General features: G+C 38.7%; 1 protein-coding gene across 1 annotated transcript; it reads left to right on the top strand.

Annotated features, from left to right (window-relative positions):
• The first annotated feature begins 1358 nt into the window (after positions 1-1358).
• On the top strand, positions 1359-25986 carry SDHAF4 (succinate dehydrogenase complex assembly factor 4). The gene is made up of 4 exons (XM_053665003.1): positions 1359-1530; positions 5169-5465; positions 22811-22963; positions 23101-25986. Exons 1-4 carry the CDS (start codon positions 1359-1361, stop codon positions 23208-23210), a joined length of 732 nt encoding a protein of 243 aa, XP_053520978.1. The 3' UTR covers positions 23211-25986.
• Positions 25987-26688: the final 702 nt, after the last annotated feature.

The raw sequence follows: 26688 nt of genomic DNA, 5'->3' as shown, positions 1-26688 counted from the left end.
AGTTCAGATTGCAGGGGTGGGGTGGGGAAATGATTATCTGAAACAATATAAGTGACTCTTAGAGAATGAAGCATACTAAAGTATATACCAGTAAGGATCTTGGTTGAAAAAGAGATAAATTTAAGAAGAAAAATTATTCAGTGGAAGAATATTAGGCAGCTCTCAGAATTGATGGAAAGTCTGGAGAACCAGCTTTGGAAAACAGTAGAAAGAAACCAAAGCTAGATGACCAAAATCATAGCCAAGTCCCAACCTCAAAAAGAGCTGGAAGTTTGTGTATATTTCTGTTGGTCTTGATGCCTCTGAAAACTGGATTCTGAACACATTACTTATTTGCATTACTCATGCCTGATTCAAAGTCTGGTGGGAATGTCCATGTATCCAGGCTTAGTCTTGTGCCATCACTCAAGAGTGTCAGACACAAAAGACAGCAAAGTATATCTGACCTCAGCTTCCACGGTAGCCCAGGTGGGACCATTTCTCCTACCAAGATTTATGAAATGGGTTTGATGACTAAGCACCAAATATAAAAACCTATCACGGGTATATCATAGTCTCTTAGTCTTTCCAACACACACATACACCATTCTTCCCATGTTGATGCATTTAAAATTCTTCCTCCTAACAATACTGTTAGCTCTCTGCCATTTTCAAGTCCAGGATCTCAGTGATGTCCATTTCTCCTCTGGTTCTTATAATGTTGTCTCAACAGTTTGCATCCCATAGATAAAATTATAACCTCACCACCAGTATATATGATTGTAGTGTAAGATAGGAAAGGAAATAAAAATATTAAGTATACAAACATACATGAGTCAATGAGGAAGAAAATACAGCTAGAGCAGTGTTTGACATAAAACTTTCTTGGTAAGAATTATTTAGGTAACTCATTTAAAAATACAAACTCCAGAGCTCTGTTATAGACCAACTGAGTCTCCAGGATAGGATATGAGAAACAGCACATTTTATGTCCCAAAGTTCTCTGATTTAAAAAATAATTTTGTAAGTACAGTCCTTAATTCACCACTGGTCATTAGGCTGGATGATTATGACTTGTCACTACTGCCACTTACTGTTTCCTTTGTTATCAACCAGCACCTTAGCCAATCAGATTTCTTTACCTGGTGGGTGGCCCAAAAATTGGTAGCTTGGGTGGTTTTGCCTATATGTTTTTCAACAGTCTGCTTAATTTTCATAATTCAACATGGTTTTGGTAGGAGGTATTCTAGGAGATCAGTTTCCTGAGTTCTAGTTAGATTGCTCTCCCTACTCCCTTTCTCCCCACAGTTATCAGAGCCAATCACTCCAACTAGCATCATCACTCCTTCTAATATCTCACTCAGAGAAATGAGCTAAAAATGACCAGGTGGCAATCATACCCCTTTTACTTCACTCAGGATGCAAAAATTGGTATACCAACCGAATCTGGAATCATGGAGATGGGTGGCAAGATCAGTGAAGGGTCAGATTTTACTCTGTATGCTGGCTTGCTTGCCACAGTTTTCATGGGTGCTGATGGTAGATTCCTGGGTAAGAGACTGAAGACTATCACCAAGTTTCAGCATATTTGCACCTGTTCCTGGAGCCTCAGTACTCTCAGTGACACAGAGGTCCAGATGACACCTGAACACATGGTGGGTTGCACTAGAGAAAAATCCAGGGCTGAGGGCCAAGCAGTCTGAGCAAGCAACCAAGAAGCCAGTGTCTTTCCCCAAGAGAAGAAGCAGTCAAATGGTAGTGATGTGGCTTTGACTTTAGATGCCTTTGACTAGCTACAGAAATGGTCAGTGTCAGACGTATAAGCCTTGCACTTGGCATACTCAGTGATAATATGCAGGGACATCGGGACTTGGGGCAAGTTGTTTCTCCCCACAGTGGAAAGCAAAATACATGGGCAGTGTGTCAGAGGTAATGCGTCAATCCCTCTACTACTCTGGATCCTGTTATTCTGTCAAGAGGTGTCACTGAATACTGTTATCGCATTTGGAGCATATGACAAATCCTTTAGAACAGCATCCCAAAACGTATTTTTTCACCAGCTTCCAAAAGTAAACTTTCAGTAGGTCCATCCATTATTTTATAAGGCCATCTGCTTTTGGTCTGGTGGGATATGTGATAAGATTAGTTAATCCCACAGGCATCAGTACCCTGCTTTACACCTTTCACAGGAAAGTGAGTTCTTTGGTAAGAAGCAGTGTTGTGTGGGATGCTATATAATGTGTATGGTGTACAAGGTATTCAATAACTACAGATGAAGTACATACAAGGAGCGTAAGTCAGGGAAAGCAATCCAAACCCAGAATACTTGCCTTTTGCTATAGAACAAGTTGCTACTTCCTTCATTATAGTAGGATCCCATTGTAATCAAACCTGCCACCTAGGCTATAAGTAATAGTACTAACCAATTAGTCTTGGCAGAGGAAAATTCTTTTTTTTTTAATTTTTATTTTTTTAATTGATTATGCTGTTACAGTTGTTCTATTCCCCCCTTCATTCCCCTCCACCCTACCCCCCATCCCCACCATTACCCCCCTTTAGTTTATGACCATGTGTCTCCAGTCCTTTAGATTCTATATTTCCCATGCTATTCTTGCCCCCCCATCTATTTTCTTTGTACTGTCTATGCTACTTATTTTCTGTACCTTCTCCCCCCATCTCCTCCTCCCACTCCCCTGTTGCTAACCCTCCTTGAGATCTTCATTTCTATGTCTCCACTCCTGATCTAGCTGTCCTTTTAGTTTGCTTTCGTTTTAGGTGTGGTTGTTAATAACTGTGAGTTTGTTGTCCTTTCACTGTTCATGTTTCTTTAACTTCTTTTTTTTAGATAAGTCCCTTTAACATTTCATATAATAAGGGCTTGGTGATGATGAACTCCTTGAATTTGATCTTATCTGAGAAGCACCTTATCTGTCCTTCCATTCTAAATGAAAGTTTTGCTGGATAGAGCAATCTTGGTTGTAGGTCTTTGGATTTCATGACTTGGAATACCTCTTTCCAGCCCCTTCTTGCCTGTAAGGTCTCTTTTGAGAAATCTGCTGACAGTCTGATGGGGACTCCTTTGTAGGTGACTGTCCCCTTAGCTCTTGCTGCTTCTAGGATTCTCTCCTTCATTTTAATTTTGGCTAATGTAATTATGATGTTGGCAGAGGAAAATTCTATGTTAAAAATATATGCATGTCTCCGTCCCACCATGGATACTTTGTTAGTGAGCAACTGAGCAAACAGGTGTAGTGATGTCTATAGAGCAACTGAGCAAACAGGTGAAACTGATGTCTATAGAGTGGATCCTTGTAAGCATCCTCTCAAATGACCCTCAGTGATCCCCACCTACCAGTGTATTCATCCCTTGTGTAATCCCCTCCCTTTGAGACTGGTCTAGATCTGATTTACTTCTGTCTCTTTTTTTAAAGATTTTATCTTTTAGAGAGAGGGGAAAAGAAAGGAAGAGAAACATGGATCAGTTGCCTCTCCCACACCTCCTACCCCCTGGGGATCTGGCCCAGGCATGGGCTTTAACTGGAATTGAACTGGTGACCTTTGGTTTGCAGGATGACACCCAACCCACTGAGCCATACCAATTAGGGCTGGATCTGATTTAATTCTAATAGAATACAGCAACAGTGATGGATGTTACTTCTGAGATTAGATTTCAAAGACTGTGTTCCATCTTGATCAATCCCCCCTTTCTCTTACTTGTTCATTCTGGAGAAAAACAGCTGCTGTGTTGTGAGATGACCTTTAGAGAAGCCCAATAGCAAGGAACTGAGGGAATCCTATAGTTCAACTAAAAATTCCTGCCAGTGATCACATGAGTGAGCTTGGAAGTGAATCCTCCCCTAGTCATGCCTCCGTGAGACTGGAACCCCAGATAACAGCTTGACTGTAGCCTCATTTAAGATCTAGAGCCAGAGGCACTCTGCCTCCTGGATTCCTGATGCACAAAAACTGAGAGAATGTTATTTTAAGCCACAAAATTTTGGTATAATATGTTAGGCAGCAATAGAGTAAACTTGTTCTGATTAAGAGCCGTTTAGCAATGAGAGCCTGTTTTTTTGTTTTTGTTTTTTTTAAGCATTCAGTGGGACCTAATTATTCTTACGCTTTGGGGCCATTTTGAGAGGTCGTATTTCACAAAGTATTCCAAAGTCTTTATATTCCCAGTCCCTGACCATTTGAGTAAACCAGTGCCCATGAAAAGAGGTAGATTTTTATCTCAAGTCATACCTCCTTCCAGGCAAAGTGCACAAGATAAGGTTTGGCCCAATGGAAGGATTTTTTTTCTCACTGCTGTTCCTTTAGGGCCTTTGTTAAATGGGGCTCGAAGTGTCAAAGCAGTCCCTTGCCAGCTGGGTTAGTTTATTGAGCAAAACCATATGTAATTTAGCTTTGAATTTTTTCCTCAGCTAATAGGTCACAAAGAATTCATCGTTAGGGTGTAAATGTGAGCTAAGGGTCAAAAGTATGTATGTGAGCTACCTGCTAATGAAAATTGGTTGGTTTTTGGCTTTGACCCTGTTCTGAGTATACCACTTCCTCTTAGTACAAGAACTGCTTGTTTAGAAGGACCTGATAACTCCTAGCTCATGATGACAAACTCATTGCACAGCCAACTGATGTCTCCTGATCAGACATACAAGAAGGGCCCAGTAGCCAGCCAAGAAATTTTCTAAAGTAAAATAAATTCTGAGACCTCCATCGTGATTCTGTAAAGGCTTCCACAGGTTACATAAAGTCTCCTGATCTGCCACTTTCGCTCCCAACAATCTGGAGCTGCTGGAATCGAAGGGTCCAATTGGCAGAACGCTTTACAGCAGCCTGGACCAGATGGAAAAGCATTGTATTGCTCTGCACTTTACTCAAAACTCATCCTTCAGAAGGTTATCTAGTCAATGGCTCAGAACTAACGAATTAGGAGTTCACCAAACAAGTAGACATTTAAAATTAAGTAAAAGGAAACTGAGGGGAAAGAAGCCTGTTAACACAAAAAAGAGTAAAAGACACTCTCTTTGCTGTAAGAGCTCTTCCAAGAGACCTTTTGCCTCAGAGTAATAAACGAAATTATTCCCTCATCCAATTTCAGTCATAATTTGCGGATTTAAGTAAGACGGGCTTCAGGGTAATTTGGGTCGTTCGTGACAAGGCTGAGGACCTTCCTCCTCTCTGCCTAGAACAGCCTGGACTAAGAGCGCCATTCCAGGAGCCGGCTGGAAGGCCCCGCCCCTCCTGTGGAGGCCCCTCCCACCCCGTGAACGCCCCGCCTCTTCCACGGGGGTCCCGCCCGCCGGACAAGACGCAGGCCCCACCTCGTGAGAGGCCCCCCCACTCCTGTAGTGCGGGCGGGACTACACTGCTGGCTCCTTCCTTTGACCGCGCCGGTACGGACGTCGCGGAAATAGGCGCCATGGCTGTATCCGGGTTCGCCCGGTTTCTTGGTCGAGCTCCGGCCGCGGCTTGGAGAGCGGCAAGTAAGGCACTTGGCCCAGAAGTCAAGGTTGTGGGCGGGGTCTCGGCACCGCAAGAAAGGCCTCTCACGGAGAAAGCTGCATGTATCCCTGGCTTTTAAGGGTGCATCGGGTCTCAGAGCTTCTCTGTTCAGCTCAGCCTCCGAGTCTTAGCTAGTGCAGGTCCGGTCCCTCTGGGACCTCAGGGGTGGGACTAGAGCTCGAAGAACCCCGGAGCCCTTCCAACCAGGATACCTGCTTCCTCCCGGGTCACTGCTCTGACCGCGGAGGGTTGCAAACGTGTTCCGGTTTTGTATTTGGGAACTTGCACTACGCTTTTGATACTCATGGAAAAAAACAAACAAAAAATGGAAAAGTGGGCCTTTTGGGAATAGGAATCGTTCGTGTACTTATTTATTTACATAAAAAAGGATTTGTGCAGTTTGCAGCATGAAAAACATTGGAAAAGTGCAGAAGTAGGCGAAAGGCAAATAAGTATGATAAAAATTAAATGGCGCTAGGAAATGTTAATAAAGTATGCATGTTTCTTAGTAAAAACAAATATTTTAGCCCCTTTTTGGGAAAAATTTATCAATATATTACAGACTTAACCCACAGAGTATGCTAAACATAGTTCTAATTTAGGACATCTGGGGGAAGTTGTGTACATGGAAAACAAGATTGCTGCTCCTCATGGTAGTGGGTCCCAGATTTCTCATGTTTATTTTCCTTTATGTGACAGTGGTGTCCAACCTTTTGGCATCTCAGCGCCACACTGGAAGACGAGTTGTCTTGGGCCACACATTAAATACATTGCAACAGGAAATCACAAAAAAAATCTTGATGTTTAAAGTACATTTACAATTTTGTGTTGGGCCGCATTCACAGCCATCTTGGGCAGCACGCAGCTCGAGGGCTGTAGGTTGGACACCCCCGAATCATTTCTTCTCAAGCATATTATTTGTTAATTATAAAAAGTTTGAATGGCCCAGAAATGAATAATATGGAAAGTGAAAGTCCTGCATTATCCAAACTATAAGTCTAAAATTTTGTGTGTACATTCAACCCTTTTCACTTGTGCTAAAAACTTAAGCGTGAAGTATTTGATACCAAAAAATTCTACAACGTGTAAGTTATGAAGCAAAGCCAACACTTAGAGCCCATTCTTTAGTTTAAGAAATAATACTTCCATTGGTAAGCAGCTAGCTCCCTGTGTGCTGCTTCTTGATTCAGTTGTGTAACATTGCATGTTGTTAATCTTTATAGAAATGGTTCCATACAATTTGTATTTATTTTACTTGCTTTTTTCAACTAATGGTGTATTTTGAAATTCATCCACATTGATGTTTGAGGTTGACATTTGCTCAAGTGTGAAAAACATATGTTCTTCCTTGCCTCTCAGTGGACATTCAGGTAATTACAGAAACACCAGGTTTGGCTGCTACACGTTTCTTATGTGCTCTTGTGCAAGGAATGGAATTTCTGGAACATAAAGTATAGGGCTGTTCAATTTTATAATATGCGAGGTATAAAAGCATTGTCTATTTTTTTTTTAAGATTTTATTTATTTATTTTTAGAGAGGGAAAGGGAGGGAAAAGGAGACAGAGAGAAACATCAGTGTGCGGTTGCCTCTTTTCACAACCCTCACTGGGAACTTGGCCTGCACCCAGGCATGTGACCTGACTGGGAATTGAACCAGTGACCTTTTGGTTCAGAAGCTAGTGCTCAATCCACTGAAGCACACCAGTCACGGCACATTGTCTATTTTTACTGGCAACTTCCACCAGCAGTATATGAGTTCCTGTTGCTCCAAATACTTGCCAACACTCAATATCATCAGAAAAATTAATTTTTGTGTGTCTGTAGGATGTCGAATTAGTATTGCAATTTTGCTTTTCTCTGGTTAGAGAAATTAAACATCTTTTCAAATATTAGTTTTTTGTAAAATGTCTTTATTAATGGATTATCTTATATTTTTATATATATTTAAATACTAAACTTTTTAGCTATGTAAGTGGCAAATAGCTCAGTTTGTGGGTTATTTTTGTCACTGTCTTTTTTAAAAACCATATAAGACAGTAGACAAAATATAAAAGAAAGAAGAATGAATCTGCATGTATAATCACATAGCTTCAAAAGTCTTGATTCATAATTTTATTTTAATCTTGATCTTTTTGTTTATTGTCAATGTCTTATGATCATTTCTAATAGAGCCTTCTCTACCCTTGAGTCATAGAGAATTTTCTTCTAAAAGGTCTATAGTTTTGCTTTTCATTTTAAACCTTTATTCTACCAGGAATTGATTTTTGTATATGGTGTGAGGCAGGAAACCAATTTCACTTTTTTTCTGTGACAGTAACCAAGTTCATGTATAGGACCTTTCCCTCACTGACGTAATGTCAGCTATCATAAATCGAGTGTACAGATATAGGTATAGATATGGGTTTATTTAGTGGTTGTCTTTTCAGTTTCATTAGTCTGCCTATTCCTGTGCTTATCAGAGGAAAGCACACTTACCTTTAATAACCGCATCTTTGTAATTAATCTTGATATCTAATACTGTAAGTCTTCCCATGTTGATTTTCAGAAGTATCTTAGCTGTTTTTGAGTATCCGCTTTCCATATTAAATTCTTTCTAGAATAAATAAAGTTTCTGGTAGGATTTGATTAATACTGCTCAATATTTTAAAAATTATTTTTTGATTGCTGATTGTGTGTAGAAACACAATTGACTTATTTATTGATTTTGTATTCAGTAACCTACCTAAATTACTTTATTAATTTGCATAATTTATTTGCAGATGGTAGACCTTATTAGGTAGACACTGATATTATTTGCAAATAAAAATCTAATTTTTCCCATTCCAATTTTAAGTTTTTTCTTTTGTCTTGTTTTTCTGTCCTTGCTCAAATGGCCAGTACCATGTTGACTGAAATGAAGAGAGCAGGCATGCCTATCTTGTTCATGATTTTAAAGGGAATGTGTTCATATTTAATTTTGAGGAATTTTATTTAAATTCATTTCTGAAATATGTGTGCCTTGTGTTTAGTGTGTTTGTGTGTGAGACAGTTCATACATTGAAAACATACTGGTTGTTTCACATGTCAATTTGATTTCAGATTTGCTAGGGGTAAGAAAATGATCATCTCTTAACTCACTACATTTCTCTTATATTTGTGTTTACTTTTTCTTGTTTGTAATTTTTCATTTTGGCGTATTTAGGGTAGTTTTTCTTCATTATGTTAACTAATGGTATATTTGTGTTGCTGTATTTTTCAGTATATTTTATTGATTATGCTGTTACAGTAGTCCCAATTTTTTTCCCTTTGCCCTCCTCTGACCAGTACCCCCCTTCCCTTTAGCAACCCCTCCCATTTAATTCATGTCCATGGTATGTGCGTGTAAGTTTTTTGACTTCTCCCTTTCCTATACTATTTTTAATATCCCCCTGTCTATTTTGTTGCTTACCAATTATGCTTCTTGATCCCTGCACTATTTCCCACTTTCTCCCCCATTCCCCTCCCAGCTGATAACCCTCCAAATGATCCCCATATCTGATTCTGTTCTTGTTCTGGTTGTTTGCTTAATATATTTTTGTTTGTATTTTTTAGATTTAGTTGTTCATAGTTGTGAGTTTATTGTCATATTAATGTTCAAAGCTTTGATCTTTCTTATAAATTAAGTCCCTTTAAGATATTATGTAATAATGGTTTGGTGATGATGAATTCCTTTAGCTTAACCATGTCTGGGAAGCACTTTATCTGCCCTTCCATTCTAAATGATAAGTTTGCTGGATAGAATAGTCTTGGTTGTAGGTCCTTGCTTTTCATGACTGACTATTTCTTGTCAGCCCTCTTGCCTGCCAAGTTTCTTTTGAGAAATCAGCCAACGTTCTATGGGAATGCCTTTGTAGGTAACTCTGCTTTTCTCTTTATGCTTGTAAGTTCTATCTTTATCTTTAACACTTGGCATTTTGATTATGTCTTGGTGTGTTCCTCTTTGGGTCCAACTTGATTGGGACTCTCTGTGCTTCCTGGACTTGTATGTCTATTTCCTTCACCAAATTAGGGAAGTTTTCTTTCATTATTTTTTCAAATAGATTTCCAATTTCTTGCTCTTTCTCTTCTCCTTATGGCACCCCTATGATGCAAATGTTGGACCTCTTGAAGTTGTCCCCCAGGCTGCTTATATTACCTTCCTTTTTTTGGATACTTTCATCTTCTTGTTGTTCCAGTCATTTTGTGTGTGTGTGTGTGTGTGTGTGTGTGTGTTTTGCTTCCTTATGTTCCAAATCATTGATTTGATTCTCAGCTTTAGCCACTCTTCTGTTGATTCCCTGTAAATTTTTCTTTACTTCAATTACTGAATCCTTCATTTTTGACTGGATCTTTTGTTATTCTGCTGAGATCCTTACTAAGTTCCTTGAGCATGCTTATAACCAGTGTTTTGGACTCTGCATCTAATGGATTGCATACCTCCACTTTATTTAGTTCTTTTTCTGGAATTTTGATCTGTTCTTTCATTTGGGCCATGTTTCTTTGTCTCCTTGTTTTGTCAGCCTCCCTGTATTTGTTTCTGTATATTGACTCCATGGTCATGTGCGCCAAGGTAGTAAGTGTTCTAGTAGGGTCCAGTGACACAGCCTTCTCAATCACCCAGCCTGGGTATTTGAGGTGCGCCCTTCATGTGGGCTAAGTACACCCTCCTCTTGTAGTTGAGTGTTGGTTGCTATTGGCAGATCAGTGGGGTGTTATTTACTCAGGCTAGTCAGCTGCAAGAATTTGCTGTGACCACTTACCGCCAACTTCTGCCCTCCTTGGAGGATCAGCAGTGCAGGGGCAGGGGGCTGGTGCTCTATAGCTGTGCACTGGCTACACTGGCCCTGAGGTTTCCCAGGTGGTGCAGGCCAAGGTCAGCCCACACCTGTGTTTTGTCCAGGACTGCTCTTCCTGAGCTATGAAGCAATCTGAGAAGACTGCTGCTTGTGCTGGGCTTAGAGATTCCCAGGTGAAACCAAGCTGTGAATCTAGGCTGGCTGCTATTAGTGCCCCACTTGGAGCTCACTCAGGCCAGCTGTTGCTTGATTGATAAGATTTAGGAAGTTGTGAAGCATGAGGCAAGGCCAGCCATTCATGTGGAAAAGCAGCTTGGTGGGCCTGGAAGTTGGGTGGGGAGGAGTCTCTGGGATCTCCTAGGTAGGTTAAACAGTGTTAGTCAGGTTAATGGAGTCTCAAGTATGGCACCAACCTGTCGGCTCCATGGTTTTGTGGGGGAAGGGCTCAAAAAAGGTACAGTGGCCTCTGCTTGCCCTGATGCCAGACACTTCAGCCTCTTCCACCATGCCACTGGTGTCCTTCAAGCTGCTAGCCCAGTGCTGGAGCCCATAGGGAGGGAGGGAGTAGATGAGTGCCTGTGTGGGTTCTTTAAGAGAAATTGCTTGGAGCTCCAGCAGTTTCTTCCACCAAGTCAATCCCCACTGGTTTTTGCAGCCAGAAGTTGTGGGGACTTATATTCCTGGCACTGGGACCCAGGGCCAGGGGGCCTGGAGTGGAGCTGGGCCTTCTTCCTCCTGAGATATCCCTCCCAAATTTTTATCTACTACACATGGATGAAGACTGGCCCATTCCACACTTGCGCCCTTCATCCATCTACTAGGATGGATGTGGTTTCTTTAATTCCGAAATTGTCAGACTTCCATTCAACTCGATTTCTGATGGTTCTAAGTGTTGGTTGTTCTATGTTTTAGTTGTAAGTTTGATGTGGTTGTGTGAAGAGTTGAGCCATGTCTGCCTATGCTGTCATCTTGACCAGAAGTCTGTGTTACTGTATTTTTAATGAACAATTTATGTGGGTCCTTATAAAACATACATTTTGTTTTATTATTTATATTACATTATTTCTCCTGGTTTTCTTACATTAATTTTATGATATCATTTTTACTCAATTCATAATTGATATTTCTTGTTTAGAAATAAGTCTTTAAATCTTTAAATGTAAGTCTTTAGCTATCATTAGCCAAACACTTGTTTGTCTTTAGCTGTCTTTTGCCAGAACCAGGAGTTTGAGTTTATTAGAATTCCATTGCATTTGTTATCTCTGTTTTGCAATTTGTGTTTTAGTTTTTCTCTTAATTCAGCAGCTTTTTCCCCCTTAAATTCATTGGTGATTTGGGGGTTTTCTTTTACTGTTAAACTAATTTTTTCTTTCATTTTCATTAGAGAATCTGATTTTACTTTCTGTAAATGTTGACATTTTCTGTTTGTCCTTACTCTTCAAAAGAATAATATATAGCTTTGTTTTCAAACTGTATGATTTGAAAATTAATCTATTAGAATCTATCTGTTTTAAATTAATCTATTAGATCAAACTTAGCATTTTGATGATAGGGTTCTCTATTATATACATATTTTCTGTCCTCACCCAAGGACATTTTTTTCCTTGCTTTTAGAGAGAGAGGAAATGAGAGAAGGAGAGGGAGACGGGGAGAGAGAAAGGTAGAGACAGAAAAACACCTATTGGTTACCTCCCCTTTGCTTCCTGACCGGGGATCCAATCTGAAACCTAGGTGTGTGCCCTGACTGGGAGTGGAACCCACAACTTTTTAGCCCGCAGGAAAATGCTCCAACCAGCTAAGCTACCTTGGCCAGGGCTCTATATTATATTTTTAATTCTTTTGTCCAGTTTTTCTGCTATCTTTCTTGTATTTTACTTCATTTCCCCCTTTATTTTTATAGTGTTTGCATTTTTATGTGATATTGTACAGTCAGTATTCATGGTTATTATATTTTAGCACCCTTTTGTCTCATCCTTTGTTTTTGCCTTTGCTCTGTTTTTGCCTTTTCTTTCTATGCATTTGTCATATATTTGGCCAAACTTTTAAATTCAAAATCCACTTTGTGTTATATATGTACATAGTATTCTAAATACAGTGGTACCTCAATACTCATTGTCAATTTGTTCCAGAACTCGTGACCAGTGCTAAAATAACGAGTACCGAATGGAGCATTTTTTCTTTGTGGGGCAGTGCCATGACTCATACAAGTTCTAGCTGGTGTGAAGTCCTGAGCAAGTGCTGAAACATTTTTTCCTTGTCAAAATCCAATGAGTACAGCGTTTGACAAGTCCTGAAACTGATGAGTACTGAGGTATGACTGTATTATTATTCTGCTTTTAAATTTAACTGGGTGCACTTATTCCTATGTACATTTATTTATATGAGCTTTATAATCTACCTGTGGTTTTAAAATTATTTTTATTCTCTTTTTATTGAATTTTCTGGGGTGACTCTGGTTAACAAAATTACACAGGTTTCAGGTACACAATTCTACAACATATCTGTACACTGTATATGCGTTCACCACCCCAAGTCAAGTCTCCATCGCCATCACCATTTATCCCCCCTATAGTCTCCTCTACCTCCCCCAACTCCCCTCCTCCAGCAGTCACCACATTGCTGTCCCCGTCTATGAGTTCTTTCTGTTCTTTTCTTTTTTACTCAATTCTTCCACCACCCCAACCCAATCCCCTGCCTCCACGGTTGTCAGCCTGCTCTCTATGAATCTATCTATATTCTGCTTATTAATTTTGTTCATTAGATTCCACATATGAGTGAAATCAGATGGTATTTTTCTTTCTCTGACCAGCTTATTTCACTTAGCATAATGTTCTCCAGGTTCATCCATGCTGTTGCAAAGGGTAAGATTTCCTTTTTTATGGCCAAGTAGTATTCCATTGTGTAAATATACCATACCTATTTAATATATTCATCTACTGATGGACACTTGGGCTGCTTCCAAATCTTGGCTTTTGTAAGTGACCCAGTGTGACACAATGAACATAATAGGGGTGCATATATTCTTTTAAAGTAGTATTTTGGGTTTCTTTGGATCAGTTCCCGGAATGGGAATCACTGGATCAAAAGGCAATTGCATTTTTAATTTTTTGAGGTATCTCCATACTGCTTTCCACAATGGCCGGACCAGTCTGCATTCCCACTAATAGCACTAGGGTTCCCTTTTCTCCACATCCTCACCAGCATTTGTTATTTGTTCATTTATTGATGATAGCCATTCTGACAAGTGTGAGGTGGTATTTATTGTGGTTTTCATTTGCATTTCTCTGATGATTAATGACTTGAGCATTTTTTCTTATGTATGTTGATCTGTACGTCCTCTTTAGAAAAGGGTCTTTTCAGGCCTTTGCCCATTATTTTAAATTTCTGTTGTGATTATGGCTTTACTGGGCTCTGCTCAGGCTTGTGGAAGAGGGGAGGGGAGTTGGTGATCTCACAGCCTTCCCCACTTCCACTAATGGCTGTGGAAATCACTGTGTTGTTTTAAGACTCCCGGCTACTTCTACCCAGCTTTGCTGAGATGGGACTTGTGAAGGGAGATGCCTTTTCCTGGAGGGAAACTGCTGCTGTCCCTCATATGGTCCAGGCTACAGTGTGAGGGCTGCAGCCTGAGTCCTGTCCCACTACCAGGACGCTGGGCTTTGCCGTATGCATGAAGCTGGGTCTGTGGTCACCGTCCCTGTCCTTTCCTCTTGTCCTACTTGTTCCAAATTGCCTACCTTCAAATGTCCTGATGCATGGATCTTTCAGGCAATCGTTTTTGTTGAGTAGGGGTGTCCTTCATTGAGTAACAGTTGTTCAACCTGTTGTAAATTTAAGGGGATAAACCAGCGATTTTCAACCAGTGTGCCACAAGAGTTTTTAAAATATGCGGTACCTAACTCTTTGGTTGGGGGCACTGACCTCTTTCTCCTTAAATTGTCAAATTAAAAAAAAATGGCAGCAGCCAACACAACAATGGCTGTCCAGTGTGAATAAATAAAAATTATACTTATTTTTTGTCATATCAGCAAAAGTATATTTTTTAGTGTGCCACTGAATTTTAGTAGTTAATTTACTTGTGCCATGAGGTGAAAAAGGTAAAAAAGCTCTGGATGAACAGTGGAGTCTTCTCACTGTACTACGATGCTGATGTCACTCTCCCTCGTCTTCTCTTTGAGGGAAGATTTTTAATTACTGGTTTACTTTGTGTAATTATTGTAGTATTTACTAGGGTGTCTCTTCTTAAGTCAGTTTTGAAAAATTAAATTTTTCTAAAAAGTTGTTCATTTTGTATACTTTCAATATACAGACATAAAGTTGCTGTGTTTTTTTTAATTTCTGCTCTTAATAGAGTTATGTACTGTATTTTGCCTTCTCTTGTTTTTCTTCTTATTAGTTGTCTCAAAAATGTAATAGTAGGTTTAGTCTTTTGTTTGTTTGGTCTTTTAAGAGAACCAACTATTGGTTCTACTGACCATCTCAGTTTCATGTCTTTATGTTACTTCTCCAACTGTAATGATTTTCTTTCCATTTTCTGTGGATCCATATTAAAAAACAACAACATAAAAATGGTGCAGCTCACATATCTTGGTCAGGTTGGGCTATCATAACAAATTACCATACACTGGGTTACTTGAAAATGAAAACATCAAACATTTATTTCTCAAAGTTCTGGACGCTGGGAAGCCCAAGACCAAGGTGCCAGTACAACTAATCCTTGGCGAGAGCCTGCTTCCTGGTTTGCAGATGGCTGTGTTCTCATTGGATCCTCATGTGGCAGAGAGGTAGAGCCAGAGCAAGCTCTCATTTCTCTTCTTGTAAGGTTACTAATTCCGCTAGTGAGGGCTCCACCTTGTGACCTAGTTACCTCCTAAAGGCCCCACCTCCTAATACCATCATATTAGGGATTAGAATTTCAACATATGAATATGGGGGTTGGGAAGACACAAGCTCTGAGTCCGTAATACTGGTCTTAAAAAAAAAAAACACAGGGTGCTTTTCATATAGTGACTATATGGCTGGATTATGTGGTGGTGTGTTGTGTGTTTATGTGTTTAACAGTCTGTACCTTTTAACTAGAGAGTTCAGTCCATTTACAATTATAATTACTGATAGAATTTGCTTTACTTCTACCATCTTCTTTTTTACATCTTCCATTTCTTGTACTTTGTTTGAATTACATGTTCTCTTTTTCTTTTTCTTTTTTTTCCTTTGCTGGTGTGGAAGATATACCTCGTTTTTTACTGGTTTCCTTTAAAATCTAAATGCATACTTCAGGAAGTCTAATGTTAATTAATCTTTACTCTCCTAAAAAGTACAAAGCTTAAAACATGCTTTGAATTTGTTTACCCTCTACCTTTATTGTTAGGCTGTTTAGTGCACACACACCAGTCCTTGTGTATATGTTGGGTTGGGACTCTGGTTTTCATAATCCCACAAATCAGTGTTATTACTGTTTTATACCATCAATGTATAAAGCTTGTATTTTCTCTTTATTCTTATCTTACACTTTACTTCTGAGATCGCTTTCTTTTTTTAAAGTATATTTTATTGATTATGCTATTATAGTTTTCCTAATTTTCCTCCCCTCTATCCCCCCTCTGCCCTGCACTCCCTCAGACCCTCCAGCATTTTCCCCCCACCTTAGTTTATGTCCATGGGTTATACATATAAGTTCTTTGGCTTCAGTGTTTCCTATACTATTCTTAACCTCCCCCTGTCTAGTTTATGCCTACCAGTTATGCTTCTTATTCCCTGTACATTTCTTCTCCCCATTCTTCCCCTTCCTCTCCCCACTGAAAACCCTCCATGTAATCTCCATTTCTCTGGTTCTGTTCTCGTTCTAGTTATTTGGTTAACTTTTGTTTTTGTTTTTTAGGTTCAGTCGTTGATAGTTTTGAGTTTCTCGTCATTATACTGTTCATAGTTGTTGGTCTTCTATTTTGTAGATGAGTCCGTTTAATATTTTATATAATAAGGGCTTGGTGATGATGAACTCCTTTAACTTGACCTTATCTAGGAAGCACTTTATCTGGCCTTCCATTCTAAATGATAGTTTTGCTGGATAGAGTAATCTTGGATGTAGGTCTTAGACTTTCATGACTTCAAATATTGCTTTCCAGCCCCTTCTTGCCTGTCAAGTTTCTTTTGAAAAATCAGATGATAGTTTTATGGGCACTCCTTTGTAGGTAACTCTCCTTTCCTATTGCTGCTTTTAAGATTTTATCTTTAATCTCAGGTATCTTAATTATGATGTGCCTTGGTGCATTCCTCCTTGGGTCCAATTTCTTTGGGAGTCTCTGGGATTCCTGGACTTTCTGGAAATCTATTTCCTTTGCCAGATCGTGGAATTTTTTTCTTCTTTATTTGTTCAAATAAGTTTTCAATTTCTTGCTCTTCTTCTCCCACTGGCACCCTTATGATTCAGATGTTAGAGTGCTTAAAGTTGTCCCATAGGTTCCTAAGCCTCTGTGTTTTTTGAATTTTTGTGTGTTCATTCTGTTCTGGTTGGATGTTTATTTCTTCTTTTTCTTCCAAATTGTTGATTTGAGTACCAGTTTCCTTCCCTTTCCCTTCACTATTGGTTCCCTCTATATTTTGCTTTATTTCTTTTTGGGTAGCCTCATTTCTTCCTTCATTTTGCGACCATGTTCAACTATTTCTATGAGCATCCTGATTACCAGTGTTTTGAACTCTGTAGCATAGGTCGTCTGTCTCATCACTTAGCTCTTTTTCTGTTTTTTTAAAAATAATATTTATTTATTTTTAGAGAGAGAGGAATGGAAGGAGAGAGGAAAAGAAACAACAGTGTGTGGTTGCCTCTCACATACCCCCTACTGGGGACCTGGCCTGCAACCCAGGCGTGTGCCCTGACTGATCATTGAACCAGCGACCTTTTGGTTTGCAGGCCAGCCCTCAGTCCACTGAGCCACACCGGCCAGGCTCTTTTGTTCTTGATAGGTGGTTTAAATGGGTATATCATTTTCTTACAGCTCTATCTTCTGACTTCCATTATCACTATTGTGAAGTCATCTGTCTAATTTTTGTTCTTTTATTAATAATCCATCTTTTATCAGGCTGCTTTTATATAGCTTCCTTTGATGTTGGGGTTATTCATTTTACTTTGTGTGTAAATGTAGATTTTTTTTGTTTTTGTTTTACTTGCTGTTCTTTGTACTTTCTACACAAGAAGATGCCTGTTTGTTGAACCCTTCCTGGTCTTTTCATTATCACCTTCTGGAACTATTTTAGACAGAGGGGAAGGGTGGGAGAAAGAGGGAAAGAAACATCAATGTGTGGTTGCCTCTGTGTGCCCCCCACCAGGGACCTGGCCTGCAACCCAGGCATGTACCCTGACTGGGAATCAAATTGGCGACCCTTTGGTTCACAGGTTGGTACTCAGTCCATTGAGACACACTAGCCAGGGCTAACTTCTTTATTAGTTTAATTTCTTTGTTTTTATACTTTTTCTGTATAAGTTCTTGAGAACTTTATTCAAGGTTAGTAATTCTCTTTTCAACAGTATCTTTCCTGTTATTTAGCCCTTTAAACTGCACTTTAAATTTAAATCATTATATTTCTAAATTCTGTGTTTTTAAAAAGTCAGCCTAGTCATTTTTCATAGTCCTATACTTATTTCTTCTTTTTGGCTTTTTTTTATGTCCTGAAGCACATTAAGTAGTTTACATTCTGGTTTTTGGATTTCAGTATTTAAACTCTTCATGGTCTGGTCCTGTTCTCTTGTTTGATGATTCTGCTAACTCTCGTTTGTGCTGGCTGGTTATCTTGCATGTTTTCCTGGGATTCTGTGACCCTTGCTTGAGAAACGTGTTGAGAAAGTATTTCTCCTCAGAGGATTTGGTCCTGCCTTTGCCACATGTCTGGGAGCACTTCAACTTTAGACTTGGGTTTACTTTGCAGTGAGGTGCTCCTCTTGGGCGTTTTCAGGCCATGCAGCTAATGTGTAATCCAGCATAAACACAGGTGTGGTCAGCCAGTGCCTTCGAAATATGAAGATGGTTTTGTCCTACATCTCCACTCAGCACCAACATTGAGTTGGGCATTTTTCCTTCAGTAACTGTTTTCCTCATTAACTGGAGGTTTTCTCTTCGCTCCTGCTCTGTGGACCAGCAGCATGATCAGCACCGGGGAGCTTGTTAAAACGCAACATCTCAGGTTCCACCCAGACACACTCAGAGTCTACATTTTAGCAAAATCCCCCTGGTTGTTTCTGAGCACGTTTAAAAATCTCCTGACTCACCTTCTTTTCTCAAAGCAGGAGCGTCCTTGAGTCCTGGCCTCTAATATTTTCGTTTTGCTCAGGCTCAAGAGTCCCCTCCCTGCCTCTATCCTCCAAGCTCTAGATAAGAAAAAAAGCACAGAATATGTAACGGTTTGTGTGTGTTTCCCTCACTGGACTTCTTTTTTTTTATTATTGTTATTCACTTTGTTAAATGTTCTTCCTCTGATTTAGAAGTATTTTGTGTATTTTTTGACTTTTTAAAGTGTTTTAGAGCCATACAGTTTTGGCATCTGTAATAATTTATCAAATTTCTAGAAACAGAAGTTCTACAAAGTTGTTTCTTTTTCTTTGTTTTTTAATGATGCTTAACTCTTTTTTTCCTTTGCTTTTATGATTTCTTCTATTAGTAGATCATCTATTAGTAATGTATTTTTAACACAATTCTAAGTAGACTTTGAGTAAGACCAAACCACACCTTGAAGAAGACAAAATTGACTTTATAATGGTGATTTTTTTTCCTCAAAAGATAGGTTTTGTTTGAAGTTCGTCAGCTATTTCTCAAGCAGTTGAGGAGGTCAGAAGTTTGCTGATGGCCAAAATGTAATACTAACATTAATATAGTTATTGTTGCTTAGTACCTGCTATTTGAGAGGCAGAATTCATAGGTGTGTGACTCTTGGTCTTACCTTCTCCTCTCTGCTACTCCTTACCATCTGAGAGACCCTTCTTTCTCCTTGTCCCCCCTTGAAGCCACTTGCACGTGCCTCACTGCCACCATCCCAGCCAGGCTGCTGTGCAGGGGTTTGTTTCCAAAAATGTAAAGCTTACAGATGCCATGGAGCACAGTGTGCCCTGTCTGATACTGTGGTACTCTGCCGAAATGAGAGGAATTGTCTTTCCTGTTCTGTCACACTGTTACCTCACTACAGAAATAGCTCTTTATGCTCCCAGGGTCTCAGGAGTCCCTTGAGAAAACTGCTCTTTCAGCTTTTCCTTCTAGCCCTTCTTTCTGTAAAGTTCCTTCAGAAGTGCCCAAACCAGACTGATAGACCAGCTTCTCAAGCTTTGCTACTCTTCTCTCTTCCCCCGGTATACACTCATGTTCCTGTTCTTTACCAAAAACTTCATGCATATTGACTTCTGTGTCCTACAGTTAGACTCAAGATAGTAATACACTGAATGTGTGCACATATAGACATACACATTGCTTCATTTCTCTGAACTACCCTTCGCAGTATGTAGAAATACCCCATTTTACAAATGGGAAAGCAGATTCAATGAAATACAGTAACATTCTCAGGTTCACATTATTCTTGAGTGGTGCGGTTGGCATTGGAACCTGTGTGTGACTCTCGTGCCCTCAGTCTGCAAGTTTTTTGCTCTCCATTGTGTTTAAGAAAGGGCCAAGCTGCTTTTACAGGTCATCCATAGATCTAAGTTCCTTTCATCTTTTTGCTCCACCATTTTTGTAGGATGGTGCCAACAGTCAGCCAATATGCACTAGTAGAGTTTTGCTAGTTACTTAAAAGCTGTGTATCTTCTGATTGATTGGGCATATGTTGTGATGGGCAGTGTCTATATCATATTGTTGTTAAATATTTTAAGTATCACCCTGAATGGGTTTTGTCCTCTTCTATGTAGCCAAAGCTGGGTCACGGTTATGTCCTCATTGCAACTCAACGGAGTGAAAAGAAATCCAGGACAGTCAGCTTATTGCCAAATTGAGGCAACCTAAAATTTGCACACATGACTTTCAGTCTCATTCTAGTGGTCACGCTTGAACACATGGCTGCTTGCCTGTAGGGGAGGCTAGAAAGTGTGACCTAAATGTGTGGTCAGGTTAATAGCAAGGGGGATGAATAGGGGTCCTAGAACTAAATGGGAGAAGGGAAAAGTGGCTGTTTGGGATATGCAGCAGTCTTTACCACATCTACGTAATGTCACTTTTTCAGAAAATGATTTTGTTTATACCGAATAGAATTACTGTAAAAATAAAGACAGTTATATATCTGCCTCATTAGATTATCGAGAGGCTTAGGTAAGGCGTCATCTTTTCAGCTGCTAGCACAGTGCCTGGCACATAGTAGGCATCTAGCACATCTGTTACTTTTATTGTAGTTAGTGTATTTGTATCATTTAAGTGATAACATTTTTAGCCTCAACTGCTGTCTACATTATACTTGGTAGCCAGGGATATATTTTGTGCTATTTTTTGGATTTTTGCTATTTTTTGGATTTTGCTTAAATGCTTAGGAATTTTTACAGATTTGGAACATACCCAAATTTCTTTTTACACTGATTACCATTTCATGCTTTCAATAAAGAGATTTTTTTTGCAACAACAACCAAACCTAAAGTGAAGTGTTGATTTTATTGTGTTGAGGCTGAGCACAGAATATCAGGTGGCTACTTGTATCTATTAAATATTTGCTGATTTTTAGGCCTCTGAGTTATTTAATTACAATCAAACGTACTTAATTAGTAACCAAATGCAGAGACAACTCATTAGCCAAAGTGGATGTAAAGTCTGTCCACATTTAGAATCTAATATGTGATTGTTAAAATTCTCCTTTCTGTATATCTGTATTGTTACTGAGCTATGATGACTTAGTAAACAATCTTTCTTGCTTGCTTTACTAATTAGTAGTATACTTATTTTTTAAAAGATTTTATTTATTTTTAGAGGGGAAGGGAAGGAGAAAGAGAGGGAGAGAAATATCAGTGTGTGGTTTCCCCCCTCATGCCCCCAATTAGGGGGGCAACTCAGGCATGTGCCCTGACTGGGAATGGAACTGTGACCCTTTGGTTCACAGGTCAGTGCTCAATCCACTGAGCTACACCAGCCAGGGGTGATATACTTATTGATGAATAGATATTTAGATATCAGATGATTGACAAAAGTTTCTGTTGTGGAGATTGCATGAACTTGTTAATTTGGGCTATAAGATCAAATTATGAAGAATCTTGTATTTCAGACAACATGACTAATTGGTTTAAAAATTCTAGTAGTTAGACTGAGAAAGTCCTTCAGTCTATAAACAATTGTGCATAGTTTATAATCACCAACATTTTGAATATATTTTCTAAATAGTCATCCACAATAAACTAAGATGAGATTATTATATGAAATGTAGTGACATGGTCAGAAACTCAGATTTGTATATTTTTCATTTAATTTCTAAATAAAAATTAATGCTGCCTTATAAGACATTACTGCAGGCTTTTCTCTTTAGCCTTTTATGATAGTATGTTTAACTAAATATTCTTATGTGAGATAAGGAAAAAAGAAATATGTCTTAGATATTGAAGTGGAGTTGGAAGACAAAATAGTCTATTCTAAATAAGTAAAAATTTTAATAGATCAGTGTATTTATTTTAATATGTACAGAAATTTTTCTTGGTTCACAGACCTTTTCTCAGCCAATTAGTATCATAAATATGAAGTATTTTGGGTGGGCTGGGATGGGGGAAACAGCAGAAAACTGTACTTGAACAACAATTAAAATAAAAAATTTAAAAAATGAAGTATTTTATATCAGTGTGCATGCGGATGGATGGAAACTGTATTCTATAGATCATTATCATGGCCTTATTAAAACATTAGTAAATAAAAATGCATTTCCCTGATACATTTTTTATAATTTTAGTTGGCAGGAATAGAGAGGACTATCATTAGGATTTACCTATAAGAATACTAAATACAGCCCTGGCTGGTGTGGCTCAGCGAATTGAGCCCCAGCCTGGGAATCAAGGGGTCACAGTTCAATTCCTAGTCAGGGCATGTACTTGGGTTACAGGCCAGGTCCCTGGTTGGGGGACAGATGAGAGGCAGCCACACATTGATGGTTATCCCTCCCTTCCCCCTTTCTAAAAATAAATAAAATCTTTAAACAAACAAAAAAGAACACTAAATACAGTTTCTTGTGACTTCTAGGGATTTAAATACTAAATATTGTCATTGAAAAATCCATACTAATAAATCTGGATTTCTGGCATTTTTGGCATGGCCTCAGACAAGAATCTGTATTTAATATATGTATCTACAATTTTGATAGTGGTTAACTAGAGCATTTCATTCTTCTCTTCAAACTGATAACATTGGTTGCCTGCAAGGAAAGGAAATGGCTGTCTAGAAGGTATGAACAGAGGAAAGAATTTTCACTCTCTGTCCTTTTGTACATTTTTGAACTTTGACAAATAGGAATGTATGCAATAAAAATAAGTAAAATTATTAAATTTAAAAAATAGAATCAATGACCAGCTCTATTTTTCCACTATCCCACTCTACTAGGATCCCCCCTTCTGTGTCATTCTTTGAGGAAAACAAGTTCTTCTCAAGGAGGAAAGTCTGAACCTACCAAACAGTCCCTTAAGAAACCAAAGTTACCAGAAGGTCGTTTTGATGCACCAGAAGATACCTATTTAGAGAAAGAGCCACTAACAAGTAAGTACGGTGACACTACTCACATTTCAAGACTCTATGGCAACCCTCTCAGTACTCTAGCCTCCCGTGTACCTCTGCATCTTCAAAATGGACCATAACGATTTTCCTGTCTCTGCTTTGTCCACATCTTTTTTTAGAGTTTCCAGATGATGTTAATCCTGTTACCAAAGAAAAAGGTGGACCCAGGGGCCCAGAACCTACCCGATATGGAGATTGGGAACGAAAAGGACGCTGTATTGATTTTTAAGCCACATATTCTTTAACTTCAGTATCTTTTTCTGAATACACACATCTTAATTAACTTATTGCTGACTATTTTATTTCTGCATATCCTTTAATCATCTAATTTTTATAATGTGTTTAAAAGTATATATGATGGATTTGGAAGAAAATACGCTGCTGTAAATGAGGAAAGGAAAAATATTTCCATATTTGCACATCAATTTTAATGTAAAGGTATTAGGGTTATAAGTGATGATTAGAACTGTAAACATCTTTCATCATGTTTTAGTTTAAATTAACCAGTTGCTCATAAAATACAAATGTAAATAAAGCAACTTTTAAAAAATGTATTGCCTTGTGTTAGGTAAGATTGGCTTTTTAAATGCAAGTTAAGTAGTGCATTGTATTTCAGAAGACCACAGTAACAAGTCTTCAGCTTGGAGCCAGATTACTTGGGCACAAATCCTTGCTCTACTACCTACTAGCTGTGTGACCTTGAGTGAGTTATTTAACTTCTCTATGCTACAATATCCTTACGTGTAAGTTGGAGATAATACTAGTTCCACCTCACAGGGCAGTTGAGAAGATTTAATGAATAAATACCTGTAACGAAACCATTTAGCACAGGTATTTAGTACACATCTCTTAGTAAGTGTTAGCTAGTCTTAAATCACCAATGTATTTTTCCAAGTCTCTAGGCTTCTTCGGTTAACAGGTTAAGAAATCAAAATTTGAAATACTTTAATTGAAATTGTTTTGTGTAACTATAACATTAAAAAGCCATTGGTTGGAAAATTAGTGATTATTTGCATAGGTAACTGGAACTGAAGTAGATAGTTTGTGAAACATAAAATTCACGTACAGAGGGCAAATATGAGGAAAGTAGGGCCTAGAATGGATGAGCTTAGTTTTTTTTTTAATTACTGTATTGTTCAATTACGGTTGTCTGCATTCTCCCACCGCCTCCTTGCCCCCACCCACTTAGTCAATTTTGATAACTCAGTAGTTCCTCCTACCTCTGTGGACGTTGGATAACTAGCTGGGTCAGGAAAGTCAAGTCCAGTTTACAGATGTGGAATGAAGGGAAGAGAAGAGCGATTGCACCTCCCTTAAGGGATTTTTCACTGTCCCGTGGCCTCACTCAGCCAGAGAGATTGGGCCTTTAGCCCTCAGGCTACACTTAAATTTGGAAGAAAGGGTTTGCAAAGCCTACCGAAGACAGGAGGTAGTGGCTGATAATTGTGTGATATGTATTATAAATTTAATGAGAAGATTGGAGGGAGACTTGTTTAAGAAAATTAACTTTTTTAGAAGTGTATTTGCCCCAGAAACTAACTACTATGGTAATTTGCACTAGTCATTTCATCTTTATACCATTCTCTCTCTTAGTCAACATTTGTTCTCTAATCTCAGTTACTGTGCATGCTGCTAAGCAATAACCACATTCATATAAATCATGCTATAATTAACCTTCAATTAGCCCAAATTAGTAAAGGCATTTACTGAGTTAACATTTCAGAAATATTGTGTTAAATTATGTTGTATCGCCTAGTTTCCCTTGGATTTCACACTAATCATTGTGGTGTGTGACAGAAAAGACAATTTATGTACTTCAAAAACTAACATAATAGATGTAACATAATAGATGTAACTGAAGTGTTGTATTAACATAATAGAATCCTTAATCTCTGTTAATAGTAAGATGATTCATGACAGCATGAAATATCTAGGTAAAATTTGGTGGTGTGAAAACATTTATGGTTTCTATGACCACCAAACATTAACAGAAAAGCCTGAAGACTTACAAAAGGTGATCTGGTGGCAATGGAAATGCATCATTCAAATCCACACCTGTGGGACGTAGCATTGACTGAGAACCCCAGCTGCTGCCCCATTGATCCACTAGTGTGTCTCTGCTGAGGTCATGCTTCCTGCTCTTTCTAGCTGATAAATGAATGAGTATGGAGGGACTACAATGAATGAATATGATGGCCAACTCCCCTGATGGGTGGCTTTGGTCCAAGGACTCCTCATTAGCCTCCCCGGAATGTTCTTCAGACTGTGCTGCTGTCTGAGACTCTTCCTGCCCAGTCCTGCCCTGCCCCCTCCCCTTCACAGGTGTTAGGCTCTGCCTACTCCTTCCCTTTATAATTCACAAGGGTTCACAATAAATCTTTTTCTCTTTTAATCCCATTTCAGCATTTGTTTCTTAGAAAATTCACACTAATTTGGGTAAGTTTAGAAGAACAATTTACAGATTTTTCAGAAGATGTGATAAATAAAACAGAGCCCTTGTCATTCCAGCATAGAGCCCGGTGGGTTTGATGTACACATGTGAACGGTCCCAAAAGACAGCTGGAGAAGACCAAATGGAGTGCAAGTGCCTCTCCTTCACCCCAAACAAACCAAAGGAGCCTTTCCAGGTTTGATGAGGCCATTATCACTTTCTGGGTTTTTAATACTAGAGTCCTGGTATTCACCTTTTTAAATCTAAACTGACTCTGTAAGATACTTATGAATCAAGTTAAATATTTATATATTGTGATCAGATTGACCAAGAAGGAAATACGGAGCAAGCAAAGTGATATAATTAAAATTCCTGGACATAATAAAGATTCCTCAAGCCAAGAAGAGCATTTTTGGTGGGCACCCCTCTGTACAAACACTGGAACTAAAGCCGTCTCTGAATTTTCTAAGCTGTGACTTGCTACTATGAATGAAGTATAAATAATGTACAATTCATGAATAGGAGGATGTGTGAATATTAAGAAATATTTGTGATTAGTAAATATTCAGTATCAGTTCTGTGTCCTCTGGGTACTTTGTTCTAAGTTTTCTGACAAGATCTTTTGTTTGTAGAAACAGATGTCTCTTCCTGACACTCCTGTAGACTTTGGCCTTGGTTCTAACATGTGCTGCTTTCTACATCTCCCTCTCATTTTTCTTCTTTTGGGGGCGATGTCATATATGCTACCTAAACCAGCTTCTCTCTTACACTCACTCAGACTTCAGTGGAGAATTAAAACTAGAGCCTTCTCTATTTAGGGTTTTTAGATAAAGCTGACAGAATCTATTTCAGTGGCTATTAACTTTTCCACCTTAGGGTCCTTTTATACTTGTATATATTAAAATTTTTTGAGGCCCCTAAATTGTTTAGGACACCAAAGAACTTTTGCTTATGTTATATTTATTGATATTCACTGTATTATGACTGCAAACTGAGCAGTCTTTAAAATATTTAATTCATTTAAAAATAACCCAAAAAATAAATTATTACATACTAACATGAGATAGTATTCTTTTGAAAAATAACTGAAATTTCCCCCCAAAAAAAGCAGTTAAGAAGAGTACAGTGCTCTTTTAATGTCTAACTTAATAGAAGGCAGCTGTATTCTCATATTACCTTCTGCATTCAATCTGTTGTGATACTGTTTTGATGGATGTATAATCAAGAAAAGCTGGCTTCACACAGATATGTAGTTGAAGAGGGAGGATCTTGCAGA

The sequence above is a fragment of the Artibeus jamaicensis genome, unplaced genomic scaffold (genome assembly GCF_021234435.1).
Source record: "Artibeus jamaicensis isolate MK-2021 breed Jamaican fruit bat unplaced genomic scaffold, CSHL_Jam_final contig_388, whole genome shotgun sequence".
NCBI lineage: Eukaryota > Metazoa > Chordata > Mammalia > Chiroptera > Phyllostomidae > Artibeus > Artibeus jamaicensis.
The sequence above is the reverse complement of the archived record's forward strand: the minus strand, read 5'-3'. Positions and strand labels throughout refer to the sequence as shown.

Bases quoted from the DNA above. Each gene is read 5' to 3' on its own strand.
- SDHAF4 (XM_053665003.1), top strand. From the start codon at position 1,359: ATGACCAGGTGGCAATCATACCCCTTTTACTTCACTCAGGATGCAAAA. The intron at 1,531-5,168 runs GTAAGAGACTGA...CTCTCTGCCTAG, and splicing joins TGCTGATGGTAGATTCCTGG to AACAGCCTGGACTAAGAGCG. The intron at 5,466-22,810 runs GTAAGGCACTTG...CCACTCTACTAG, and splicing joins CGCGGCTTGGAGAGCGGCAA to GATCCCCCCTTCTGTGTCAT.